The sequence below is a fragment of the Geospiza fortis genome, unplaced genomic scaffold, assembly GCF_000277835.1.
Source record: "Geospiza fortis unplaced genomic scaffold, GeoFor_1.0 scaffold54, whole genome shotgun sequence".
In the NCBI taxonomy this organism is placed as follows: Eukaryota; Metazoa; Chordata; class Aves; order Passeriformes; family Thraupidae; genus Geospiza; species Geospiza fortis.
The window spans coordinates 11,640,329-11,666,446 of NW_005054301.1; the positions used below are offsets into that span (position 1 = coordinate 11,640,329).

Here is a 26,118-nt window from a genome sequence, read left to right on the forward strand (position 1 = left end):
AGCTCACCCTCAGGAAGAATGCTTTGGATGTGAAGTCATTAATGCAATGTTGGTGCTAAGGAATTCAAATAAAATATGACTTCAGGAATACCAAAGTATAGACTGTCAGTTGTGTTTTGATAGGTTACTTAACCTAGGATTATGATTTTGAGAATGATCATTTAACACTCTTCTAACAAAATAGCAGTTACACACAGCATCGTGCTGCTTTCTTCCAATTCTTGTTCTGATTCTTCCTTCTGTTCTTCATGTTCAGTGCATGTTCTTAAGGAATGAACAGTGCATGTTCACGTCCCCTGTCTGATGTTAATTTTTCTAGGTGGACCAGATTCTTAGAGTGAATTTTAGAATTAAACAAAGAAGCCCACATTGTTTAAATCCTCAGTAGAGATATTGACCCTTCCTAGAGGCAGGACTTCTTTAAGTGTGCATCTGTAAAGGTGGCCTAACATTTAGGATGGATTGCTGTTGGGTTTTTTTGTTAAAAATCTTTTTTTTAATGTTTAAAAACCTGTTGCTCCCCTTTACACTGAAATACCATATACTAGAGTACAAACAACCCTGAATTCTTTCTTAAAATAAAAAAATAAGTAGTGAAATAATAAAAGGAAGTATAGCCTATATATCTCTTCTACTCCTCAGATTTTTCTCTCTATTTCAGATAAATATTTCCAAAGAGGTGAGCAGCCCTCTATTTCAAAGTGTTCAATGCCAGTTAAAAAAATAGAGAAATGTTCATTTCTGCAAGACCATGCTTAGTATATAAAAATTGAATCAAATCACCTCTTTTAAATATTTTTACATTTGATGTGCACTGTGATATATTATGATGTATTATTTCATACTGTGAAAGTATATTATAAATACAGTGTACATAGTCAACAAAAGTACATTCACTCCTTTGTATAACAGTAGGAAATATGAAAATATACCAAAATTACTAGGTAATATATTAATTTTGATGATATTTATCTTTTTCTATGTAACCTTTATAAGATAAAAGAAATAGATTACTTTTAATTTTTTAATGCCTAAAATTAATTCTAATAAAAAACAAGACCATCAATCTCTTGTAAAATGATGGAATGGATATATAACCTTACAACATGTAGAAGGAATTTCTTTTTGTATCTATGTGTAGAAGAGAAATTTCAGGGAAGATGTTGAAAATAATTTTATTATTACCATAGAATATATAAATGTATTATTTTTATGGCATTCTAGCGTGTTCATTGGAGCAACAGATGTAATTTCTCTAGAGAGATATTTTTCCTGTTGTCTGCTAGATCACATTAATTGTATTTGGAATAAATAAATGAGTACCCAAATGTTTTAATTCCTCTTTGCCAAATGGAGTAGCTGTAGTACAGTAGTGCTTATGTGTGTTAAAATGCACATTTTGCATGCACGGAAAGATTTGCATTCCTTGATACTTTCATCTTAAATTTATATCCACATCAATGTTGAAAAAAAAATGTTAGAAAAATGGTGCAACCCCAGACACTTACAGCTATCTTTCCTGACTCTCTTGTCAATAAATTAATCCAAAGTATTCTATTAAATTGGATCTGAAACCAATTAAAATATTTTCATGTTTTTTTAAAAGTACTTGTATTATTTATATAATGAGTAACCATTTCTGATATAGTACATCGATTTCATGCGGTTAGTGAAATACTTGACACTGGATAGTGTGCCACCTTCATCAGCTTCACCTGCATTTTAGAATGTGTTCTGAATTTTCTAGAGAAGTCTAGATATCAGCATTTTGGCATTAATCTAGACTACTACCTATTTTCAGTGTGTTTACAGAAGAACTAAGGTAAAGGGTGAGGAAAATTATGGAATTTGTGATCTTAGCAATTTTTTGAAACTGAATATAGAGAAGACACTGGGCATAATACCAAGCTGTTACTATGCACCTTAAATGCATATGTTATATATCCACTCATACCTAACCTAAATTACCACGTATGTATCATCATACCTAAAATGAAAATGTGCATGTTATTTTCTGTTTTGAGGTCTTTTTTTTGTCAACATCTTTCTTGTCCAAAAGTTGCTCCTGGAAGAAATTTCCAGCCTTAGAATTTGATCCACTCCTGTAAATATAGCAATCTGTATATTTTCATTTTACCTACAGGCTTTGCTAAAAAATAAGTACCATCACAGAATTCTGTTTTCTTGACATAAAAATTATGATTTTTCTGAATATTTTCCTTGTCTCATGACTAGCTCAATTTGTCTTGCTTTTAATTGGTTGTTTTTTTTTTTTTTAACTTAATGGCTGAGCAGTTTCCATCTCTTGCAAAGTTTTGAAATTCGAAGAAGCATCTAATGAAGTTACTGATTGCATATTTGAAAAGAAGATTTACAGAATTAAAATATATGCACAAATATATGTGTTAAGTAGTTGTGATTCACTTTTTGAAAAATATTATTTGCTGCTTTTTAATCCTCAGGCTATTTGGATTTGTTTAGACTCTAAAATGCAGTCTGTGCTTTCATTTGTAAGTCTAGTTGGAACATAACTAGTACTGACAAGAAAATTCCTATTGTGATACTATAGCTCTTAAGTTTTTCCCTTTAAAGATTTGAGTGTTCATGTAGTAATCAATACGTATGCAGTGCTTTTTTTCATTAACCAAAAAACTTTGAAACAATAAAATTTCTGTATTTTGCTTTTCTGCAAAATTGTATTACAAGTATTTTGAACAACCACAATTTTTTTCTGTCCCTATATATTACAAAAGTGAACTAAAATCAAAAGTGCTTGAACCAAATCAAAGGTTCCAAAGCACATAGTTAAAGCTCTATGAGCTTTATATTATAAATATTCTTTAGGGTATATGTAGTGTTTAATTTGTACATAAGAATCAAGATCATAGGTACAAATCTAAAAGTTCTAATTTCTATTTCCTATATTTTCAAAGATATACTGTAGGACTTCTGCTATTAAAGGACCATTTTCCATTGTGAAATTGAATTTTACCTTGAAGTCCACCCATGGCAGCTCTGTTTTAATTTCTCCTAATTTCCTTTGGTATAAATCTTCTATATCACTTTATTTTAGTGTATGAACAATTATTAAGATGAAAAAAATCAGATGCCTTTGGCAGCATTTATCTAAATCAAGAATGCATTGGACATTAAAGAAGTGTTCATTTATCTCTAGCAAGAATATTAAAAACAAAGGTGGCACTTTTTCTTCTAACAACTGAACACAGCGTTAGAGTTTTTCTGATATTCACTAGTTTTCAAAATGAGCTGCAAAGAGTATTAGTCCATACAGTCCTAAAAACCATGGCTCTTTTAGAAATGAGAGAACTAGTTCAAATCAGATATGCTTGTTAAAGAAAAGCCAGCACATGACGTCTTATAGTCATTACATAGGCAAAAAAAAGCAGATACTTCAGTTTCAGAAATCTGCAGAGCAGTGACATGGCATTCCATTCAATTTTTTACCAGATATCACAGACTGGAAATGTGAGCTTTGGCTGATACTGCTGGGAAGGAGAGTGCGTCAGGCAGCTGTAATTCCCATCCTGTAAAGGTACTGATACTTAAAGTCTCTGTAGTCCAAATTGGTACACAAAAATACTAAAATGTTGAATTTGGACATTAGATATATTTTTCAAATTTCTGCCAACTATTCTTAGGTGTTCTGTGGATACATTTGCAGTTTTTTGCTCTTTAGGTAAGAGTAAGGAGAACCTATTCCTTACTTTGGAGTTGTTTGCAGGTTGCTTCCTGAAAAACTGCCTGTGGTATGCAGTTCTAGTGTTTTCATAGTGTTTCACTAGAAAAATAGGTTTCTGAAGTCAATGGTAACCAATTGTTTTAAACCAGGCCAAAATTTTGTTACATGGACTTGTAAGTTTGGTTGCTCTAAAATCAAGTTTTGGAGCATTTTGTGTCTCATTGAATGTAAAAAAAAAAAAAATAGAAATTCTGGTTTTAGTGTGATTCTTAAAAGTGTGATGTTTTTGAAAAGTGTTTCAGTGCAGGGTGAGCTGCAGACAGTTGTTCCAGTGCATTCGTTGACCGTATCTTATCAGCATCACGTTTGTCTGCAGTACAAAAACTAAATTCTTTTGTGGAATAAGATTTTTTTTTTGGTGGTATGTCCTTAAGGAATCATAAAGCCTAGAGAGTAACTGACATTAACGTGACTCCATGTACTGTAAAACCCATTCCGTTTTATATATTTTCAGGGAGTATGGAGTGGCACAGGAAGGAAATGCCATATCGCTGGAAAGTTGCTCTAATTCAGCACAGGATTCTTGTGAGAAATTACTTCTAATATTACATCATCCTCTTCTGTTTTTCACAGTTTACAGTCTAATTTCTTCATTTTTTATGCCACTTTTGTTCATATCAGTAACCACATTAAAATACATTTAGCAGATTAAATAGGCTTTCATGAGTGTTAGTGCACATCTGATAGAGTGATAGTTCAGAACTATAGATTTACCATATTGCATTATATGAAGGCTTATGGGTTTCTTAATAAAATTATTTTTCCTTTTTAGTAAGGCCTGCTATTTTATAATCCTACATTTCACTGGCTAACATGGGATTCAACAATTAAAAATAAGTCTCAGCTCCTTCCACTCTAATGAATATTTCTGACAATAATACAGGCAGCACATTAGAAGGGGGAAAAATAAGTGCCCTTGCAAAAAAAAAAATCAAAACCAAAAAACCCAAAAGAAACAAATAAAAAAACCAGGAACATGAAAAGGAAAGAAAAAGGGGAATTGGCTATTTACTTCAATATATATATATATAAATTTTGATATATAACAAGATTTTAAAAGTTTGGTTTTCTTTTGCTTGAGTTTGCTACCTTGCTCCAATTTATGACTACTTTTCAAACACTGTAGTTTGAAGGAAAGTACTTTCTTTTTTTCTCTACTCTATAATGTCAAAGAGCCCAAACATTTTTTTTTTTAAATTTTATTTTTCTGGGTATTGACAAAGGTCAGGACTGACACTAACAAAATTCATATTTTCAGATATAATAGCAGTCTTATTCTGTAAAACCATCCAAAGTGTGAAAAAATTAAGATTAGATTTTCATCATATATTTACAAAAAACATATATGTAACAAAAAGATTATCTTTTAATTAGAGAACTGTTTTATACTCCTGGTTTTGGGGGTTTTTTTAGGTAGTTAGGATTTGTAGATGATTCATTAATTAAGAGGAGCAAGAAGAGCTGTGGCCAGCTGTATAAACTTCTGTTGACCTCTCTGCCAAATCATAAATGCAATGTCAGATGGAAGATATCAGTGCATTTTTTTTCTCCTATCTGTAATCCCCAGAAATAGAGTGTTTTGTGTTTGGCAAGCATAAGCCTGTATTTTTTCTGCATTTTTGATGCATTTTGTATGAAGTAATCCCATATACCCAATTGGGTATATGCTATATACCAATATGAGTTAGTCGTGTCTTCCTTTGCTTTGAAACTCATTCATTCCAGATTTTGTTCTATTAGTTAGTGATTTCCTCTTGTTAAAATTGTATGACTCTACTATTTTGCTCCCTTTATCTGTTCCTCCTGAACTACATATGTACACAGTTTTTTCACACTCATTTCAATTACTGAGTCTGGCTCTGTAGTCATGATCAACTACAAGAAACTGTCGTCCATTTGTGACTTTGTCTTCATATATCTCATTATTTGGTAGGTTGCCTGCCATCATCTCACTTTAATCTGTGTGCCAGAGATTTGCTTCCTAATATTCTTCATTGATATACATGATCTTACACACAGATTTGGTCAGGAGTATATTTTTTGTTTCTCGCGATGATGCACATATCTAGTGTTCCTGTCTGTGATTCCTAGAACACCTTGTCTTGACTGTGGTTATCCTATAGATAGTCTACTTAGAATTTGAATGAGTAATTTGAAAACTGATCCCAGCTCTCTTCACAGACCCTTCCTTCTTACTCATTTTTGGTTACTGTGGACAACATACCCTTTCTTTTCAAGACTATAATTTGTCTGTCAAATTGCATAGCCAATCTATGACATTTTAGATTGCATGCATCTAAACTTTGCTCTTTGTTTATAAAATCTTCAAATGCTTGTTCTTCTTTGCAGGTTACCAAAGTCTTATCTAGGTCCTTAGCTTTCATTTCTCCAAAAAGCCACTTTCATAGTCATTTGTCTAAAAAATTTCTCTGATCACACCACTTGAATTTAATTGCTTTCTAACTCTATATCTTGTCAAATGCAAAATGTTGTCCCTCCTCATCAGTTTTCTATACTTGAATTCCTTTACCTAGAAGGAATTTTACCATGTTGAACTCACCCCTTTTGTTAATAATTATAATTTCCCCAAATCATGTGTGATCCCTTGCATGAAGAAAGCCTTCTTAGAAACATTTGAGCTGTTGTATTCCTTTCCAGTTCTTTTAATAGAATCTGTCTTGATTGTCAAGTTTTAAATGCCAAAGATTATAGCCAGACATATGCTGTACCTTATGGATTATGAGTTAATGCCATTTTCCCTTTCCTCATTTTTAAGGAGTAATTGCAAAAACATGAGAACAAAAAGGGATTGAAATATCTGAATAATTTCTGTCATTATGTATATGTGTTCACTTTTGCTTTAAACGCTGATACTTTTCTCTTACTGCTTTAAACGCTTTCTTCCATCTCTTTTTCTTCTAGAGCATAGGTCAACATGTTTCCATTAGTATCTGCTGCCACGATGTTCAGTGGTGAGAAAAGTAAGAGGGAAGAGGAAGGAATCTTGATATGAATATCAGCAGCTATTTATAAAATCAACATTAAGCTAGAATAAAGTTCTTAAATTCACCAGTAAAATTGAAGGATGATATTATTGGTACAAAAAAATTTTTTTTACCATTTGCAGAATTTTTTTCCTGTTGCTCTAATTGTGTAGAAGATTTAATAAGGATTCCTTGATGTATTTAAATTAAATATTGTTATATTGTGCTTGTATAATAGAATGTTTAAATGCACGGGAAGCACTTGATGTATTTTATTACTTTTCTAAGGTGCTGCTGCTGACGAACCAGAAGTATGTTACTCTTCTGAAAGCTATGCTATGTGGACTTTGAATTTTGTGCATTAATAACTGCCATGTAATAAAATTATGAAAATACCTATTCAGCACATAACATCAGATTCTTAATCTTCTTCTCTATAATTGATGAAAATTCTCACATTTGGATGTTTTGGTTTTTATTTGTTTAATGTATTAGTCATAATAATGAAAGCAGTTTCTACCTTTGTTAGTAAAATACTTCAGGCTAGTGCAGAAACAAATCTGTATCTGAATATCAGGTATGTATATATAGTTTCTGTTTTGTATTTTCATACATTACTGTTTAGTTTGCAAGGTCATGATATGTAGAATAGTTTCTAGAAGTGTAGAAACTTTGAGTTTTCATATTGCTGAAGTGTTTCAATATATAGTAACCTCTTTTTCCTTCTGCTGTGTGGCTTATAATAGCTATTTTATGCTGATTTAATGTCTTCCTTGAGAATACCTTCAAGGACATCTTTGATTAGATTGATCAGGCTTAATGAATATGTATATGTATTGAACTAAATTGTAGGTTGCATTTAAAAATAAACTGCCCTGTGTGTATCACATTATAGTAGATTGCAATGAAAGATTAGGGCCATCTATTCTAAATGTGAGATCAAATAATTTTAGCTTAAGTCTGTTTAAAAATTATGTAAAAATAAACCTTATAATTCAGAAATTTATGCATTTTGAAATTTAAAACTAACGTCTTTTACTTTCAAAGAGATACTTTTTAAAATTCCCTTTTTTTTTTTTTTTTCTTTTTTTTTTTCATTAGAAGAAAGAGGCCTGGACATTAGGGGACCGATGTTTTTAATATGAGTTAAATGTGTCTGCTCTGTGAACTTGTGACTAGTTGATACCAGTTAGCACTTTTCTTGAAATTAGAGGAAAGTACACATGGAAATGTCTTAGTAGAAACATTCTGTCTTTAGAATACTACTTTTAGATAATATCTTAGTATCTTAAGAACTTTTCTAACAGTCTAGTTGGTATGATGCAGTGTGGGATGTTAATCATATGTGTTTAACTGACAATCATTGTGGTTTAACTGAAAGAGTTCTTCCTTTCTAATGCCTTTGTTCATCCCACTTCATAATATTTGAAGTACTAGGGGAGCACTATCCTGACAGGTGGCATTGTGAAATTACTTCATCAGGTTTCAATAGAGGCTCTGTTTTTTGAAGTTGGCTTTCTACCTGTCATTCCTGAAAGCCAAGTATGACTTTAAAGACTCAATCATTCAAAAAAAGAAAAATTCCGTGCCAAATTTGTGCTCATACACAAGTTATCAATTAATTATAAAAGGTACTTATTCTTAAACTAATTATACTCTGAACAATATTTCTTTGATAAGGCTTTCAATAAGGCTTAATTTGTTGATATTTATTGAGCAAGTCTCTTCAGGAAGACCAGGCTAGGATGGTTTCTCAGCTGGCGGTTACTTCAGGACCGACTGAAATAAGAGACAACAAGAATTCTATTTATTAAATAACTTATTAAAGATCCCGAACACAGAAATCATACTTGCTATGTGGACATGAAGATTTTGCTCCACTGGGAAGTCTTACTGTGCCTATAGTTCAACCAGGCATTAAAATTTAAAATGGAAAATTAAGATGTCAGTTGGTCAAGAACAATTCCATAGTTTGTGAAATATTTTAATATATAAAAATTATAAAGATTTTCTATTGCTAAATCCTCCTAGTATCTTATTATTATTTAATTAGGTGAAACCTTATTTAATTACTTTTAATTATGGTATTTTAAATTATTGTCATTTTTAGCTTCGTTTCTATTTCTGATCACTACAAAATTGGTTATGTAAACAGATTTAGAATTAAAATCTAATCACTAATGTTTCACCCAAGTATTAGTGAACTGAGATTTTTACAGTAACTATTAGTGAAGTAACAGAATAGTTAATAATCTTTTTTATTTACTTGACCGTGGCATCCAGTGCTGCATAACAAAAAACTAAAACAGATATATAGAATTATATTTATTCTATAAAAATCACATCCAAATGCTTGTTTTGTCAGACTTTTAACAGAAGTGAACATGTTTAGATTATGGAGTTCATAGGTTCTTTATTGTAGCTAAATCAATCAATGCATCAGGACCATAAAGAATGAACCAAGAAACGTAGGGGGGAGTGTGTGAGAAGGCAAAAATTAATCTGTAGATAAGAAAGTTAACTACAGGAAAATGCTTTTGAAGTAGTTGGCAACATAAGGTTTATTGTTTTCAGCAAATAAATCTAAAATAAACTGCCTGATGGCAAAGGTAAACAATTGTTAATATAAACCAGACAAATGTTTTTATCATTATGTAACACTGGATGGGTGTATTTTGTATAGATGACAGAATCTGATAAGAAAGGGTTTATAAACTGTTAGATATAGAAAATAAAGAATCTACTAACTTTTAGTGAAGTATTGTATATTATCTCAAAGATTTGTTTCAACTGGGAATTCCACTAGGAATGGGTATTTCCATGCAAAATTTTATAAAATTCTGTCACTTGTAAATTGGAAATGTTTTTGAGTGTACTTCAATTGATGTTCTTTTCTTTCTTTTCAGTACTTTGGTAAATTAGTAGCTGTAAATAGAGTAGAGTATTTTAAGTGTTGTTATAAGCAGTGCATTTATACAACTTTGTGCAGACTTTTTTATTAAAACATTCAGATTTTCTTTCAAAATCAGAGTACTTGGTATAAATACTGAAAACCTAATTCTTATGTACAAATTATTGTCATTTTTGGATTTCATATGAGCATATATTTACTATAACTCTTTTCAAGACCCTTGCTTTTACATTCACATTTTTAACTTTGTAGTCATTAAGCTGGATATTTAATACATTTAAAAACCTTTTACAGGTTTGCTTTTAGTTAACTTCAAGCAGTTACAGCATATTGTGTTTTGTGTAATCATACTTGTGCAAGTGTAGTTTGCCTGTCTGCTAACATAACATCAACTTCTTAAAAATCTCCTTCTTTCACTGACAATTGTATCCTATTTTGTTTTCTTGATGTATTAGACTTATTTATATTTTAAAATACACTCACATAGGAAGAACTTCCTTCAAAGTCAGGGTAGCTTAAAAAGTTCTTGCTAGCCAAATGAAAAGCGAGACTCTGTCTGACCTGTGTAAGTGGAATGGCACTCAGGTTCTCTGCATTCATACTTTACATTCTCTGTCATCTGTTACAGAGATGTATCTTGATTCCTCAATTCTATCTTCTTGTGTAATGACTTAGAAGACATAATGTCTGTCCTGATCAATTTTGCAATGACCTTGTTCTGATTAATGAAATCTGATGTTCGGAATAATTATTCCTTAAATTACACTTCATGTGTTGAGTTATGCTTTTAACACAAGGTCTGACAATGTGTAAAATAAAAATTGTATTTCAATAATGGCTTACTCAGGCTGGATAATGATTTCCACTTTCCCTAAGGAAGAAAGCTCAGTATTCAGGAAGGACCTTACCATGTGTTGAACTTGAATATCTGTATTTATTGCATATGTGGCAGTAAAGGTGAATACATAAACAAATTGTGTTCTGCTGAAATCTCTGATTAAAGTCCTCAGCATTAGTATGAGTTGTTGAAGATTTTCCCCTTCAGAAGTATACCAATTGCAAGTCCAATCCTGAGAAAGTGAAGTATACAAAGAATACTTTGAAAGTATACAAAGGTGACTAATGAGCACTTGCAAAAGAGCCAACATCCCCTTTAATGCATTTTTCAACTTTCTCCATGAAACTTCCTGTATTAAAGAGAGGATGACTCAGTCTGTGTTTCCTCTGCCTTCATGATTTTGCAGATATTTGATGTTTAGCACAAGTAATTTCCAGATTTTGAGAAGTGTGATCTTACATTAGTCCTTGTATTAGAAGACAGCCTATGGCTTTAATTGTGTCTTCTGAATATTTTTTAGTTGTAATGCTTCATCTGGAGGCAAAGGGAGGGACCGCAATTGAAGACAGCTGTGACATACAAACACACATTTGTGTCATCATATGTCTTCTCACACCCTTTTCTGGTTTAAATTCCTTCCTTAGAGATTCTTAACATTTGATTTTCTCTTTTGCTGTTAAAACTGAGTCAACTTTTTCTTATATCATAGTCTGGAATTTTACATTTGAATGGGTGAAATAATGGACAGTTCTGAGTCCATTTTTTTCCTGTGTGAAGTTAGAATTGCTTTCTCTCATTTGTATATCACATTTGTGTACATGGAATGGCATTTGCTATTCTTTTACACAGTCACTTCATTCTGAGATCCTTCTGTGGTTCTTCACTATAACATATGTCTTCATTGCTTAACAACCATCATCAAATTGATTGAATCTTCAGCACTGATGTCTGCTCCCATTTTCCAGATTTTTGACTACATATAACACTCTACATGATCTCTCTCTGTTGTGAGAATGGATAGTTGAGCTTTTCCCTCTTTAATTCATTAATTCTTCCATGCAAAGGCTTTTCTTCTTATTCTGTAGCAGTTTTGTTTCCAAATAAGCTTTTGGAAAGGACATTTTTGGAAACTGTTTAGAAAGGACATAGTAATTACCATTACATCATTGAACCTTCAAATTTTAGGAAATAATTTAGAACATGTAGAAAATAATTTAGAACATATATATTCAGAACTGTATGAAATATTCTTCATATATCTACATGGTGGAGCATCTTTGTCTTCTAATTTTTGTTACTGCTACATACTATGAAAGTCTGTAGTCAGAAATGTTTCATGTTTTAGTATATCTTGCATGATTCTTACATTGTTACCACTACAGTGCAGATTCCATTAAAATCTGACAAAATTCCCTGAGAGTTTTTACTGAGTAATCTTGCAGTCTTTCCTAGAATCATTTTAATAGGTATTGTATTTATTTTTATGATCTCACCTTTCCTGGTAATTATTCTACAAAAGCTGCTTGAAACAATCTAGAAAATATAATTTCAAAGTAAACTTCCCTTAAAAATTTTAATTTTTTAATCTAAATACTGAAAGAAAGTACAGAAACACATTTATATTACATCATAAAACCTGTAAAATTAAAGATTTCTTTTGTGCTGAAGGGTAAATACTCTTTTTATAGTATTTGGTATAGCTAATATAATAACCTTTTAAAATACTTTTTTCCAACAAGACAATTATTGTTATTTTATTGTTTGCATAAAATTTTTACTGATTTTTTTTCTTTTTTTTTTAAAACCATGTGATTTATTGACTGATTCTAATACTAATTATAATGCTAATTAGAAAACTTGTTTGGCTTCTAGTCCTGATGATTTTTATACCTTTTTATTATGCTGTTGTAGCTGTAGCTTGTTGTAACTTGTTTCTGGACTCTTCTAAGTATTAAGGCTTTTTACTTTTTTAGTATTGTGTATTATGACAAATTTGCCAAAATAAAACTTTGCACTGGGGCAATAGCATGCAGTTTAGCATATTCTATTTTGTCTAATACCTGGTCTGCCAATGTTTCTTTATACTGTATTTTCACATAAAAAATACTTCATTGACACTGACAACCAGGTTTGTTATCCAAAAAGTTACAATTTATTTATAATGTGTTGCCTTAGAAGTAACTTAGATTCAAGGATTCACCTTGCACTTGTCTACAACTGAGTTTTATCTGTCATCTGATTAAATGCCTTTGTATTGATATATAAGTCCTTCTTCACAGCAATAATCTGAAAACCAGGAGATGTCAAAACATTAAGAATTATTCGTGGATGACTTTCAACATTATATTTGCACAGCTAAAAAAAGGAAGATTGATAGCCTGAGTTCCTGGTAATAATCAGTTTCACTTTCACAAATCACATTTGTATAGATGCTATGAGAAAGACCTTTGCCCTCTAGAGAAGGGAGAGGTTTTATCAGAATATGGCAAGAAAGACTGCTGCAGTACACTGAATTTCCTTTAGAAAAAGTGGGGATGATGGCACAAAAAACTAAATCCATGCAACAAAAAAAATAAATACAATAAATTAAGCAAACTCTGAACCCAATTTATAGAGTGATTCAGTTTGGGAGGGGTATCAGAAGATCTCTGGTCCAAATTCTTTCTACAGGCAGGGTCAGCTGTGCAGGCAGACAATATTGCTGATGGCTTTATCTTACTGTGCAGCTTTTCTGCAACATTTTCTAATGCAAGAGAGTCCTCCTGAGGGAAAGGTTTTTCCTTAAGTCTAATTAGAACCTCTTGTTTCAATGTTGTCCTCCCACCATAAATCACTGGAAAGAGCTTAAGTTAATCTTCTTTATAACTTTATAGTTATTAAGGACCTGTTTTGGGGTCCTTCTGAAGGAAGGATTGCCTGTTCTCCAGTCTTGATGAAAGAGGCCGAGTTGCCTCAACTTCCCTCTTAAGGGCAGGTACTTCATAAGCTTAACGGCCTTGGTGACACCCCAATGAACTTCCTTTAGTTTCTCAGCATTTTTGTGGTACTGGAGGACCCAAACCTGGTCTCAGTATTTTAAAAGCAGTCTAACAGCTGTCAAATAAGGAGGAAATTTTTTTTTTATAACTCTGTTCCAGACATTTCCCTTTGTCAATATAGTTCAACTGAAGCACAAAGAGCATTGATTAGGCCAAAAATAGGGAATATTGATTTTTTTTTAAAATTCATAAATGTCAATCTGTTGTTTTTAATAGTTTAAAAATTACAGAATCAGATGTCTACCTAAGATTCATGTCTGTCAATGTCTGTGAAGGCAGGAGTATCACAGGTTGTTGGAGGGAAAATTCTAAACATAAAACAAAAGATAATACAGGGAAATTCAAAAACTTGTCAGTGTTAATAAAACCTGTAAACTCTGTCTTGTCAATGTAGACAAATGCTTGATTATGTGCCTTGATTTTTTTTCTCTTTTATTTCCTGTCAGTTCAAATGAGTTCTTAGATATTTGCAAAGTTGGTACTTGTTTATTGCCATATCAGGCTGTGCTGGTGAATTAGGATGACCCTGTTGTGCTGGATGTAAAAGCTGAGTCAACTCTGAGTCATGTTCATAATAGATGTGTCTGTACGTTCTTTTCTTTTCCCTTTTTTTTTTTTTAATATGTATGCATTGAAGAAATAAGCTTAAAAATGCGCCTACTTTTGTGCTAGCATTACTACTTCATCTCAAAGTAGCTGCTATTACTTATATTTCTACTCCTTCATCCAAGTGTCAGTTTCTATGTTTGTTTGGCTCTTGTTCCTCCTGTGTATGTGCAATTCTCTGTGATATCTCTGTGCAGAAATTTAATGCTTTTAATGCTTTTACTTTTTCTCATCTATGAATATTTGACTCTTAATGTTCTATAGAAGAAGCAGACCATCTCTTTTCATGCTTTTACAGCACATAGCATGGTGGTTTCTTTTCTAAACCAAGATCCTGCTTCTGAAAAGCAGTAGTAATTAATTAGAATTCATGACTTGAAGTGCTGTAAGAAAATGTGTTTAGTGGTAGGGGCAGCGTGTTAATGTATTAGAGGAAACAGAGTGTTTTATATAGAAATACCCTAGTAGTCATGGTTGTATGAATCAGGAAAATTATAATTACTTTCTGTGAGGGGATGAGGTATCTACAGTTTTCATCTAGGAAGAAATTTTAGTCTTGATTTCCATTATTTTGATGCTTAGCAAAAGTGTTTGATTTTTTACTGTAATTTTTAGTTTTGTTCTGCTCCACAATTTTCTTAAAAAATTCATTGCATCTGCTAGTGTTTTTCCAGATACAGCAGATGATCACTAATTTTTTTCATTTCAACAAAAAATGCCTATTTCGTTTATTATATCCAAAGGATATGTTCAGCCTTTGGACTTTAACAGTTTCAAATTCCAATAGGGAGAAGAAATATTGCAATCCTAAGAAAGCAGTGAAAAGCAATAAACATAATTGTGACAGTTTAAAAGCCATTTTGGAAAGAAAGGAAAGCTTTTCTGTGCCTTCAAATTCATTATTAAATAGGATTATTTTATGTTTCTCATAGCGTGGCTTTCAGAAGTCTTAATTTTCACACCAGATGACATTCCAAAAGTGGGAAAGGAAAGCTATGATCCCAAGAACTAAGATGCAAGGGCAGCATGGGGGGAGGGAAGGAATCCATCATGGGCAGCGCAGCGGGAGGGAAGGAATCCATTATGGAGATCTTGTGGATAATTTATTATGGAATTAAATGGCTATTTAAATACCTAAAGGAAACAAAAATACGTATTATATTGGGCATTCTGAAATGTAAGGAGTTGCCATTTTTCTTTTGGAGTAATAGTGGTGATCTCTAGTGAATGTTCCCAAGAAAAGAGTTAAAATAGTCAAGACCACTGACCACGTATACAGCTGAGGCTGTATATGTCTTTGCATAAAGGCACAACCTGAATATGTGGACCTCCAAAGAAGGTGATGTAAACACCAAGATGACACTGAGAATCTCAACATCATCATGAACTGCTGAGATAATCCTCTTTCCAGTTATAAAAAAGAAAGGGGGGGATAGGGAGAAAAAGTTTTTATCTTGGGCTGTGTCTGCAAATTTGAGCATGCCCAAGTGTGTCCTTGGGCACTGAACTGTGTGGGTCTGCTACTGGACCTTGTGGTCTTTCCTGTGACAGAGCATTCTGTTCCATTGCCAGCCACCCCTGAACAATTTATGGCATGGCTCAGCTGTCAGAACAGTACAAGGATTTTTTCCAGTAGCCAATTTGAAAAATTCTCTCCTTCCTGGCTGCAGTCCCCAGCACAAGAAGGACATAAATTTGTTGAAGAAAGTCCAGAGAAGGGCTGCAAAGATGATTAGAGGGCTGGAGTGCTTCTCCTGTGAGGAAAAGCTGAACTGGGGCTGTTTAGCCTGGAGAAGAGAAGACTCAGGGTGATCCTATTGTGCCCTTTCAGTGCCTAAATGATGCTACAAAGAAAGCTGCAGAGGGACTTTTTACAAGAGCATGTAGTGACAGGAGAAGGGGCAAAGATTTCTAACTGCGAGAGAACAGGTTTAAGCTTGATACTAAAAAAAATTATTTTCTGTGGTTTAGAACTATATGATCTTTAAATTCCTTTCCAAGCAACATTTTCTGTGATTCTTTGTCATCTTCCTTTCTTAAATAAGAGCAACCAACTAACTAACTGAGAATGTTGGTCCTTGCCAGCTGATCTTGGTGACCAAGAATTGTCATAGTTGAGGCTATGAACTTCATATTTACAAATTTTGTCTACTAGAGATTTTTTAGAGATCTCTGTTTATCAGTTCTGAGGAGGGAATAGTTCAGGGGTATATATGTAGTTAAATATATGCTTTTTCTGTTCTCAGACTTATGGTGGTAAATATGCTGGAAAAAAAATTCTACTTATGTATCTGTTCCCATGGCTAACAGAAAATCTTTGAATCTTTGGGCTTCTTTTTTTTTTTTTTTTTGGAGGAACAGGTCAGATATTTTGCTGAACAAGTCCACTGTAGGTTTGGGAACTTTATTTTTCCAGATCTCATGAACATTAACATTTTTATTTTGGTTTGGTTATTAGTGTTGAAAGCAGCCTTGAAACTTGCTGGAGATGATGTGGTACACTGAGCTTTCAAGAGGTTGGTAGTTGGTCTGAAAATTGGTCGTTAGTATGAAAATTCCTACTGATCTGATTTCCATATACATTATGCTTGTTTGTCTTAGTGTAATCCAAGTAATAATGTTTACCGGAGCCCATCACAAACAGAAGGAACATGTTTGTAAATTTAAGTTACACATCATTAATGTTTTTTTAACAATGAAAATATTCTGTGTTTGTTTATTACTTTGTGGTTATTTTGGTCAAAACAACTTAAAGCCAATCTGACCTTTTTTTTCTACCATCTCTGTGTCTTTGGAGTGTTTCTTTTTGTGGTTGGTACCTTTGGACTATCAGGAACAGAGCCAGTTTACTAGAGTTCCTTTAAGCTTTTCCTTCATAGAATTCTGTTGTCACATTTTCAGAGGTTGTTGCAACATTAATTTGCATACTTCAAGTCTAATTTTTGTTTCTTTAAGTTTTTTTCCCCCATGGGAATCCTATTGTTATTGTTTATTAAAATTGTCCCTACAAACATTAGGCTCTCACCTGGCATCCAGAGAGACTTAAATAATAATTTATCTTCTTCACTGCTATGTAGGGTCCTTTTCAAGGTTTATGCCTCAAGTAACATATTTGATTTTCAATGGATTTTGAAAACTTGCTAAAGTGTTTTTTAGAAAAATAAAAAAAAAAAACTTAGAATAACTTTTATAAATTATGCCTTTCAAGGAATGTCCATTCAAGGAAGCTGAATCTATTTTCATGTACACCCAGATTTGAGAATTGATAGCACTACATCTTCTGTTGTTATTGCTGTTTCTCTAAAGAGAAAAAGAATGAGATACACTGCTTTCAGCTTTTCCAGTGATCTTTTGTTGAAAATGATCTGGAGCAAGTCCTTTGCCGGAACAAAGAGTGCATACACTGGCATCAGGTGTGTTTTCTGTATTTGTAACACCTTGAAAACCAGCTGAAACAATGCAGAATGTCTTCAGTCTGCTTGTCCTTTAAGGGGAACCTCAAATCACCTCACTACACCACTTGTGACAGCCTCTGAATTTTCCAGTACATGTCATACTGTGATGGCAACTGTAATCTCCATACTGAATTCCAGACCTCATCTTTACTGCAGAGAGAACAATCTTGGTAAAATTAAGCTTATTTCTCACAGTAAAATCTATGTGCTTCAATCTTCCCAATGACTTGGCAAGTCATTCATCAGATTCTGAAGCTGAAGAACCATTAGAGCATATAATCTTCTAAACACAAGTCCTCCAATACTAAAAATAATATAGGTGTAATTTAAAGCTCTACTATTTATATATCACTACTAATAGGAGTTGTGTTGGGACATTCAGTAATTTCTACCTAGGTAAATTGGATTTTCCATTGAAAAAAGAGACAGGTTCATTTTGCTGACATTATGACTTCTAAAGTGTAAATCACTAGCATGTGGTCAGGGCAAAAAAAATTTGTCAAGACTGAAGAAGAAAGCTGCCACATTATTCTTCAGTTCTATGAAAATGTTAAATAATACTCTGTTCATAATTGAAATGGTTTCCTCATTCATACCTAACCCTTGCTTTGTTTTGAATACTTTGATTCTCCGTGTATGAAGCTTTCACAGTGTCCTGTAAAATGCAATATATGTGTATCTTGGTTAGCGTTATACTGTCTCATTTCCTTTTCTTCTGTAGAAATTCCTCTGATATTTTTAAAATATTCTCTTTAACCTGTTTTTGAGCAGTAGAATGTGGAGAATTGTTTGGGAGCATTAGAACCTTTGCTAAATTAAACTTTGTACTCCAAATCACACTATTCTAGTCTAGTCTAAACTTGTAGTAGGTGAACAGGAAGGGACATACCACCCAATGTGTCTGTATGCTGTGGTTAGATGCATTTTGTAAGTTAAAGCATTATTATTCTGAGAAAACATTCTCTTCCCTAAATGCTCTCTCCTGCCAGTATTCACTTTTTAGTGTGGAAAGCTATATAGCTTGCTGCCATTTATAGTGTGTTGTGTAATAAGAACACTGAATGAGAAACTAGATGAAAGATACTTAAATTATATAATCTTTTTTCTCCTGAAACCTAACTGTTGATCTGAATGTCTTTTAATCTTCATTGTCTTGTGAACACACAATTGTTCTTGAGTCCAACTGAGAAATGGCTAGGTAACATATTGTACTCTTTCTATTCATGCTCAAGGCAGTGAAATATGTTTAGGGCAGGGGACCAGTTTCTGACAGATTTCAAGGCAGGCTTTTAGACTGCTTTACTGATCCATACTTACATGGGTAACATCATCCTGAAATAAAATCAGGAGAAACTCAAGCTCTGTTCTTTTGCCCAATTTTCTCTTGCCTAATATTCTTTGGCCTATTTTTCTCTGTTATTTACATATTTGCTTGTTGATATTTTGCATGTGTGGTTTCTTTAAATATATGAATATTTTTGTGAGAAGAAACCATAGTTTCTCTTTCTACTTCAGTTCTGCAAGGATGTGAGCAGCTGAAATACAGATCTGAACAAGTATCTCTGCTACTTTCCAGTAGCTTGTGACCAGTATGTCTGTGTTTTTTAACTGCTACTCCAGGAACTCTCATGGCTAAAGGCTCCAAATGTCATTGTCTACCTGCTTACCCTAATTTCTGCACGTTTCTTCCTGTCCAGTTGAGTAGGTTATGTAGATCTTATATTCAGCTACTCAGATTCCATGTAATCCCATTCTTTCTGAAGAAAATCGGGTCTGATTTTCTTTACGACCTCTTGAGAAGAAAAAGCATGCAAGCATGGGATATCTGTTTTGTAAATCCAAGTTTCATTCTCATCATTAGTGACACAGTTATGCAGATGTATTTCTGAACTTTGCAAACATTTTTTTTTATTATTAGTTACTTATTTTTTGTCTACATACTAAGTTTAGAATACTTGGGTTCTACAAGAGGACACATGCTACAGCTGTTTTTATAGAAAAGGACGATAACCAATTTGTACACAAGTTGAATATTAGTGAATTCCTTGTATTTCTGTGCTCACATTCTCCTTGTTGATAATTTATTGTCATTATCCTACTGCAAAATAGTGTTGTGAATGAGAATTTGTCATTATTGTCAAGTCATAAATGAGATTAATTTTTGGTATATATTTTTATGATCAAGGTTCCATCTCTATGCAAAGTCCTGGTGAAACAAAGGCTCTAAGTTTTTTGTTTGTCAGCAGCTAGTAAAAGAAAATCCCAGTGGGGTGGTAGGGCTGGTGTTTATGGTAAGCTACTTCTGTAATTTAAAGAAATTTTAGTTTGAGATGTCATCTTGAAATTAAGCATAGAACTTTAACTGTAGTGAAGACTGAGGTCTTATGCAGGATTTTTAATTTGAAAAACATGTGCTGCTCATGTATGGTTGTTTTCTTCTTTGCCTTAGGAAAGACAACATTCCTCTGTGGTTTGTAATAAAATGTTTGGAAGTGAGAAACTATTATTTCCAATAGATGATGGTGTGTTCCTATAAACAAAATTCAGTGCAAAAACCAAACAAATTGTGTAGTGGAAACCACTAAAATTGACTTTAGGAACACTAGTCAGTGTCATAATATTGAAAGTGTGTTTATATTGCTGTGTGATTACAGTATTGATTCGATTTTAAAAGGCCATGTTGTTGGGATTGTTGGAGATAACCACTAAAGGTTAATTGTGTATTTCATTCTGTTTCCTTAACACTGTTTCCTACTTTGTAGCAGAGCAATGTTGAGTGAGTTTAAACTCTGCTACTCAGCATAGTCTGTTCTTAACACACTCACCAGTCTACTTTTGTGTCTTCTGGCTCCAGACTGCAGTGATTATTTGGGAGCACAATCACATCAAAGAGAATACTTAAAGAGGAATTTCCTCTAAAACATCTGTATATGTGATAATGATTTCCTTTCATATACCACAATTGGCATTATGTTTTTAGAGATATAAAATTTATGAAAAAAAATACCTTAAGACCATAAAAACCCTAGAGAAATACTTTTAGTCGATTTTTTCTCTAAGTTTGTTTGTTTCACTCTTTTTGAATACTCTTGCTATTAAAACAGAATCATTTGGTTATTGAATATGAAATTCTACAGTGAAAATAGGATGCAAAATATTTTGAAAGATAAAGTAACATGGACTCATGTTTTCCATTGTAACTACCACCTGTGAGAGGATGGTATTTTTCTACAGCTTTGATTATATTCTTAAAAATAATTGTTGGAAATTCTGTGTGTCTAGAACTTCTAGGAGAACTTCAACTTGAATATATTGTTTTAGTTTATTAAAATAAAAATCCAAACCTGGAGTGGCTTTTATGTATAGTCATTTAATATAATGTTTCATATTTTATGAAACAATATAAATGCTTTTATATCTATGTTTGTAGCCTTCTTGATAGATCAAAGCACTTGGCATAGGCCAAAACCTGTTAAACTTTTTCCGTTTATGATATAAATTAAAACTCTCTGGAGTGTGGTTTGGCCTAAGTCTGATTTATTGCTTTGCTTGGCACTGCATCAGGCTGGTTGTGGTTTTCCATTCGTGTTTCCAGTACCGTCTTCATGTGTTTTGATTTCAAATCTTTGCATAGCAGCTTTTTCTGGATAGTAATAACTTTCTTTGGTAAGTCCTCATTATCACATAGAGATTAGGCTTTTGGGGATTTTTTAATTGTTTTTGTTGAAATCAAACTGAGCAATATCTATGCATGCAGATGATGCATTTGTCTATTATAATTTTGAATTTAACTTTAGATTCTCTAGTAACTTTTTATTTAATGAAGACATTTTCCAGATCAAATCAATACAGGAGGAATATGCAATGAGAATCGTGGTCAGGATTTCCTATGGATAAATCTTCTTTATTGATGCCAAATTATAGGATCAAAGGAAGAGTGCAGTAGATTTTGTCTCTTTTATATAAATTTCAGCCATGACTATAATGAATGTTTCATTTATGCTCAGCTTTAAAATGTGTCATCTTTAGCCGATTTGCTTTTTTTCTCTTTGATCTTTGACAAAAAACCAGCAAAATCTATTACAATTTCATACACCTATATTTCTGTCTGTGCAAGTGAGGGCATCTCTAGTAAGCTGGATCATTCTATAATGTTTTTCCAATTTTGTACTTGGTTTGTTTCTTTGCTAAGAGACAGTTTTATTGAACCTCTTATATAAGGTGTTTACCATGGGTATATAATATTAAACAAAAAATTAGAAAATTGTACAGTTATCTCTAAGGGGGAATGTCATCCTGGTATATGAGCTGGTTTTATTTTTCAGTAATCTCGACTCACCCTTCTATTTGTTTATAAAAGAAGCTGCAAGGGTTACATGGGTTGCTTCACAGTGGGAATATATGATATGAAGCTATCACAAAAACACTTTCAACATGAGTACACACACACAAAAAAATTGCGCTCCATTAAATTAAGAAGCATTTAATTTAAACTGAATCTCTTAGGACAGTGGTTGTGGGCTTTATATCTGGTCTTGTTATTAAGTGTAGCGATTAACAGTCTGTAGTTAGACATAGTGTTTAATGCAGAGTCCACTGAACTCATTAGAAGAGTTCTGGTTTGGATTATGCCTTTAGCAGTGCTTATCCATTCAAACATCCCTTACAATTTAATCTAAGTGGAGAAATGCTGATGTTTGGAGATTTGTTGACACAAATCAATAAAAAGAGACTCTGAAACAAGAGTACCATTCCTTGACCTGTGCTATGAAAAGATCTTATATTGCTTGTTCTAGTCCTAGAGCAGGTTATCCCAAAGGCAGTTGTGATAAAATGAGCCACACTGAATTCTCAATTTAAATTGTAAGCAAAATACAGATTTATTGTGGAACAGTTGGGAAGAGGAGACACAAATATATGAGAAGTGTATTTTATACAGCTATTTAGACAAAAATTAGCTATGACAGATATCATAAAACAACACATCAGATAGTAAAAATTATAGTAACGCAGCTATTTAATGCAAGTTGTTAATTTTGTGTCTTTTTACTGTAAATTCTTTAAAAATATAAAAGAACAAAAATTGGAAGAAACATACAGGTGCTCATGGGACAAGCAAATTAGTCATTGTTGATGACTGAGAGTAAAAAGCCAGGATGGTAATGCAAAACAAAATACATGGTGAAAATATTTAGTTTTGGTCCGTAAAAAAATAGGAATGAAACTACCACAGAAAAAACTAAACTTGAAAAGGTTGAGAAAGCACTAAGAATAAGAAACTGAAGAAGTAGAGGCAGCATGTAAATGGATGTAAAAGTGACAGAGAATAAATGCTAAAGAAAATGAGACAGCGAATTCAGAAATACAGGAACTGAATGGAGACATTCAGAATTACTTTGATTGAATACATCAAGAAGAAAACATTGCATGTTTGAAATGTTACACAGAAATGCTGAAATGTAAATGCCACAGTATCCGTTTGCCCAGAAAAATAGAAGGGAAAAAGCAAAAATAGTTATATTTGTATTTTATTTTTAATAATATATAAGTGTACAGTTAATCAATTTATAAAAAATTTATTTTATAAGTGATAGGTGCATTTTTATCCTACGGAAAAATAATTCCAGCAGGCTTAAAGTCACATTATTACAGGGACTTCCTTACCTGACTTTTTTTAAAAACATAAATAATTTTCATCAAAATGAACTTTTACCTTTTTTTTTCTCCCCCAGATTTTATTTTTTTTGTTCCCCCCTCTTCCCATATAATAATGTATCTAAATGGCAATTGCAATTTACAGTTAGTTTATTGGTCGTCTGCTGTAGCTGATCCTGCTTGAGCAGGGGCTTGGATCAGGTGATCTCTGAAGGCCGCTTGTAACTTTTTGTGATTCTCTGAAATACATACATGATGTGAGAAACAAAATGCTATAAAAAACATATGCATGATGAACATCTGTTTCCAGCACAGTGTTTAGCAGTTACACAGTACTTACAAGTCTTGTAGTCCTGTCTATTTTGAATTTGTTTTGATATTTTTTCCACCTTGGAGAAGTTGTTTGCACACTGAGGGGTTTGGGGTTTTTTGTTGGGGGGGGGTTAAAACTGAATCAATTTTAATGGGAGGATTCATTTGAATCAATGTGTAACATGTGCTCTTGTAAGTAAATATTTGAAAGACTGACATTAATTAGTTACTGTTAGCCTTGCCAGTATTTTTTCTTCACTGCTGAGAAGCAGTGGTATTTTTTTCTAGTTTTTATCACAGTTTTGTGCTTCTTGTTTCCATGGTAATTTTTTTCTTGCACAGTGCTTCAAAAGAACCAGAAGGATCCTGTGAGGGCTTTTTATTTTTTATTTAATTGCTTGAAAACCTAACTGAATATGCTGTTCTCTAAAAATCCTTAAATATCTCAAGTGCAAAAGTAGCTTTTAACTATTAAGACATTGTAGTTTTATCTTCCTACTTTTTTTAGCAATCATCCAGTCTTTATTCTTTCATATTCAACATAGTTTAAAACATTTATCTTTATCTACTTCTTCTGCAATATTCCTCTATTGCATTCTATCGTGTCAGAGTAACTTAAAGCTGTTGAAGACAATCTACAAATACTTGTGGTCATTTCTAAATATCTGACTTCCCTACAAATCAGGCTAAGTGCAACACTGAGCATGCACAATAAGTTAGAATTTATTACTTTTCTAAAAGGCTAATATTCCACCTACTGTTAAGAATCAGACTAAAGCATACTCTATTAAAATTACATATTCCTAGTACATCATTGGAATATGCTGCAAACCAGAGTTTTCCTTCTGGGCTATTGAAAGATTTTTCTTGAACGGTTACATTTTATCTTTTCAATTGAGATTTTTGATGATGCAGTATGGATGAGATTCATTCTGCTCAGAGAATAAATAAAGTAGCAAATAGTCATTGTATCTTTCTTCTTGTTCTGGTAGGTGAGACATTGAGTGAGTTCAAGTAGGGCTGGTTAGAATAGTAATTAACACTTCATCCTTCTGCAGAGAGAAACATAAAGAACACGTAAATTAAGGAACAGAAACTGAGGTTTTTGTCCCTAGAGGCTTAATGGTGTGGTTTCATGGTCCTCTGATGTTAATTTAAATGTCACTGCCAAAAAGGTAGTCTTGCCTGAAGCCATGTATTTCAGTCCTTTCTTTGCATCATCAGTAGCATCTGTCCAGCTTTGCAGCAGGTCTCATCAGCTCACTCATCCATTTGAAAATGATTTTTTTTTTTAAAGTGCGTTAGGAGGATTAGTTTGCAAGCTGATCACTGAGCTTATTTGATTCATTTTGCAGGCAAATGGGTACTTGTGCTGGTGTAAAAGATGTAGCCAAAGCACCCGCTATGGGCAGAAAAATAAGGCATGTTCCCCACATAGATGTGTGGGTTACTGACCCAGTGCGTCCCTCTCTGTCTCCTGGGAAATATGTTATTCTCAGAACAATTTAATGCCATATAATTGTAGTCTGTGTCGTTCCAACTCCACCCCTCATCCCATTTCCACCAGCACCCCTACATGTAAGATACACTTCAGTCTTCTAGTCTTAATTTTTTTTTTCTTTTATAACAGAAATAATACATTTGAATACTTAATAGTTTAAATAGAGGCTGAATACACTTGGAGGCAGAACCTTGTTGAAAAAAACAAGCAGAAAATGATCCTACATCATTATTCACTGTAGGTTGTAGGGTGGATTTTTTTTTTCCTGTTTGTATTTCTTTTCAGTCCAATAATTTCAAATGCAGACCATTTTGGAACTGAAAAGAAACAATTGCCCTCTTCCATCAGAAGGTTCCTTCTGAAACAGAATTTTCCAGACAGGCAAAATTCTTTCCTGTTCCCAGGAAAATGTAATATGCGAAACATGCATTAAACTAAAAATATCTACCATGTGTCATTGGAGAGGAATTACACTAACATGCCCACCAGAAAATGCAGAAGCAATACCTATTGGAGGAATTTTTTTTTACTCAGGTGGCCAGCATGGAAGTTCAAATATTTTAAAATTTTACAGATGCAGCAGAACGATTAAACCCATAAGGTCCAAAACTTGCAGTTGGAAGCCTGAATTTGCATGTTTTGCAGCTGTGCGTAGATATTGCAATGCCCTGTATTCTGTTAGGAGGTAAAAGAGAGTGGGGCTAAAATTAGGAAAATAATGCATTTGTCAGTGGGAGTCATAGTTAGAATTTAGTGCATGATATTTCAGAGATTCTGGACAACCGTTTTAGTAATCTAGGTTGACATGGTTTAGCGTTTTGTTGTTTAATTAGTGCAACAAGCATTTGCTATTTCAGCCAATGATTAAAATGGCCTGCTACATGAGCATATAAAAGCTGCTTTAAGAAATTTTAACTTGTATTTTCATTGCCAAAAATTAAAGTTGTAATTAAATATTTTTTCTGCAACAGCTAATTACTAGGGGAGAATTACTAGAGCTTATGTAGTACATCCATAGAAGTAAGAGTTAATACAATATTAATGTTTTGGGGGATTTT

The 26,118-nt window shown here is 33.0% G+C and overlaps 1 protein-coding gene across 6 annotated transcripts in view; it reads left to right on the forward strand.

The window, feature by feature from the left end:
• Nucleotides 1–26,118, forward strand: part of NOVA1 (NOVA alternative splicing regulator 1) — a 136,761-nt gene that overhangs the window by 45,750 nt on the left and 64,893 nt on the right. Inside the window, exons 2-3 of one of the 6 annotated variants that reach the window (XM_031065078.1) lie at nt 3,469–3,553; nt 4,215–4,285. The exons of 3 other annotated variants lie outside the window; for them this stretch is intronic. Coding sequence is in view for 2 of the 3 variants with exons in the window: in XM_031065069.1 (XP_030920929.1) it covers nt 4,177–4,285 (109 nt within the window). In the remaining variant the exon portion in view is untranslated. Of the gene's footprint in view, nt 1–3,468; nt 4,286–26,118 lie in introns of those variants that run through there. 2 more of the 6 variants (XM_031065069.1, XM_031065065.1) reach the window with 2 other exon arrangements.